Source organism: Ochotona princeps, chromosome 4 (assembly GCF_030435755.1).
Source record: "Ochotona princeps isolate mOchPri1 chromosome 4, mOchPri1.hap1, whole genome shotgun sequence".
NCBI classification, from domain to species: Eukaryota; Metazoa; Chordata; class Mammalia; order Lagomorpha; family Ochotonidae; genus Ochotona; species Ochotona princeps.
This window is the reverse complement of record NC_080835.1, coordinates 38,278,226-38,280,488: the sequence shown is the minus strand read 5'-3', so window position 1 is coordinate 38,280,488 and position 2,263 is coordinate 38,278,226. Positions and strand designations below refer to the sequence as shown.

The 2,263-nt window shown below is 47.2% G+C and overlaps 1 protein-coding gene across 1 annotated transcript; it reads right to left on the bottom strand.

Annotated features, from left to right (window-relative positions):
- Nucleotides 1-297: 297 nt before the first annotated feature.
- LOC101531812 (DNA-directed RNA polymerases I, II, and III subunit RPABC1-like) lies at nucleotides 298-1,251 on the bottom strand. Its single transcript, XM_036494745.2, has one exon. The coding sequence runs from the start codon at nucleotides 1,245-1,247 to the stop codon at nucleotides 615-617; it is 633 nt and encodes a 210-aa protein (XP_036350638.2). The 5' UTR covers nucleotides 1,248-1,251; the 3' UTR covers nucleotides 298-614.
- Between the last annotated feature and the right edge of the window lie 1,012 nt (nucleotides 1,252-2,263).

Sequence of the window (2,263 nt, the reverse complement as noted above, 5' to 3'; positions counted from 1 at the left end):
CCAACTTCAGCTTTCTGCTAAAATATACCTTGAGAAGCTAATGATGGCTCTAGTGATTGAATCCCTGCTATCCATGTGGCAGACCTGCTCATTCAGCATTGAATGTTGTGAATTTTCAGCAGAATGAACCAGTAAATGGGAAAAATTCTCTTTCTCTCTGCCCTTTAAGCACAATAAAAAGTGAACAATTAAATTTAGTAAGTATTCCAGGTGATTTTGGGCAATGACAATCATAGAAGGTAGATCCACTTACTAAGAGATTCTATCTTTTTTCTTTTTTTCCAAACAAAGAGTTTATTCACTCAATCTCTGGCCCTGGAGTCGGTGCTAGGACCTGCACCTGCTGACCGCAGGGTACCCATGGCCGACAGACCCAGAGAGCGGGTTAGGGGCAGACTGCACACATGCCAGATCCCACCCGCCAGCCAGCTGACCACACTGGCTCCTGCCCAGGGCTCTGTAGTCCCAAGTGGGCCCCGTGCGTGTGACCTACAGCAGAGGCGGGGGCACTGGCCTTGGGGTGTCCAAGTCAGCAGAGACGGGGCTGCTGCCTTTGGGGTGCCTTGAGTAGGGCTGGATCCGGGGAAGCCAGGTCGTTGGACACCTGCACGCGGCTACTGCACAGGCTGGTATGTGATGTACCTGCCCGCCGTCTCGCTGGGCCGGATGATCTTTACCACCTGCCCCCGCTTTATGCCGAAATAGCGTGCCACGGGGTCTCCCGCTTGGATCCTTGGCAGCTGGTTCTCCCGCAGCTTATATTGCGCCAGCAGCTCGGTCACCTCCTCCTTAGTCATGACCACGTGCTCGGGGACCAGCTCGTGTTCTGTGATGTTGATGAGCAGCTCCTGGTGCAGGAACTGCTCCAGCACGTACTTGGGGGCCATGTCCACCAGCGACTGCTTGGCTGAGGGCGTCATGCCGTGCTGCACCACGATGAGCTTGCGGGTGATGTTCTCTTCCTGCATCCGCTGGCAGTACACCTTGATGGTCTTGATGCCCACATTGGGCTCCTCTGGGAAAAAGACAAACATCTGGTCGGTGGGGTCGTAGTTGTGGGCTACCAGCACGGTGAGGTCCGTGTGTCGCGGCCGCCCCTCGCTCGGCTTGTCCCTGAACTGGGCCTTGAACTCTTCCAAGGTCTGGTCCAGCTCGTCCTGGGTCACCAGGTAGCCACGGTCATGGCACAGCTGCATGATGGTCTTGCGGATCTTCCACAGCCCGGACGTCTCCTCCTCGTTGTCCATGTCATCGTAAGAGATTCAGTCTTGAACATGGCAACTCCAAAATGTTGCACTTGGGGATTGAAGGCCAGGGAGATGAGGTGTGCCAGACACAGGTGTTAGTCTTTGTATGTTTCAGAATACTTTATACAAGACTTTATTGTATCTCAGGAAAATGGATATCTGCAACTTTCCTTGCAATCTCATGATTCATCTCTTGGAGTCCTTTCAATCCTCAGCTCCCAGCAAAACATCATTACATTGCGTGTCTTGAGGTTGGCTTCCTTGCAGTTGAGTCTCTTTGGGAACATATAAAATCTTCATTCTGAAGATATCTGAGTATTAAAAGCACCCGTGAGATACATGTTGCATCTGAAAATTTGCTTTCTCTAAAGGATTAACTTGGAGATAGGTAGAGTTTTGCTTCTGAGAAGGTCTCTGGGAGAATGTGGGTGTCAGCAGTAGATTTTGATATTTCTGTTTTTCCTTTATTTAGAAAAGGTTTCTATTCTTATTAATTTTCTCACTGACTCATAGGTCACACAATAGCATCATTTGCATCAGGAAGGTCTTTGATTTTTTTTTCTTTTTCTTCAGTGACACATTGGTCATTCAATAGCATTTTATTTAGCTTCATGTTGCTGTAAATTTTCCATTTTTCTCTCTGTTTTATGGCTTTTCATTTAAAGAGATGTGTAGAGACTGTCACATACGGATGTGAAGATACAGTGCAGTGTGCATCTCTACTTTCAATCAAAGATGAACTCCCAATGAAACTGTTGAATGTGTCTTTAGAACAGGGTGCTGGATTCTCTGTCATCATCCATGCCTACAATGTCAAGATACACTTAAATAGCAAAATGATGGACTTATGCTGTACTATTGTGTTGACATGGGCGAAATCAGAAAGGGGGGCTGGGGACTTGAAGAGAGGGGAAGAGAAATCTTAGCTTGTGGAACTCTATCATGGAATAAAATAAACGATTTTTAAAAAATAAAAGAAATCCTTAAAGGAAAACAAGAAAGAAAATGGTTCTTGA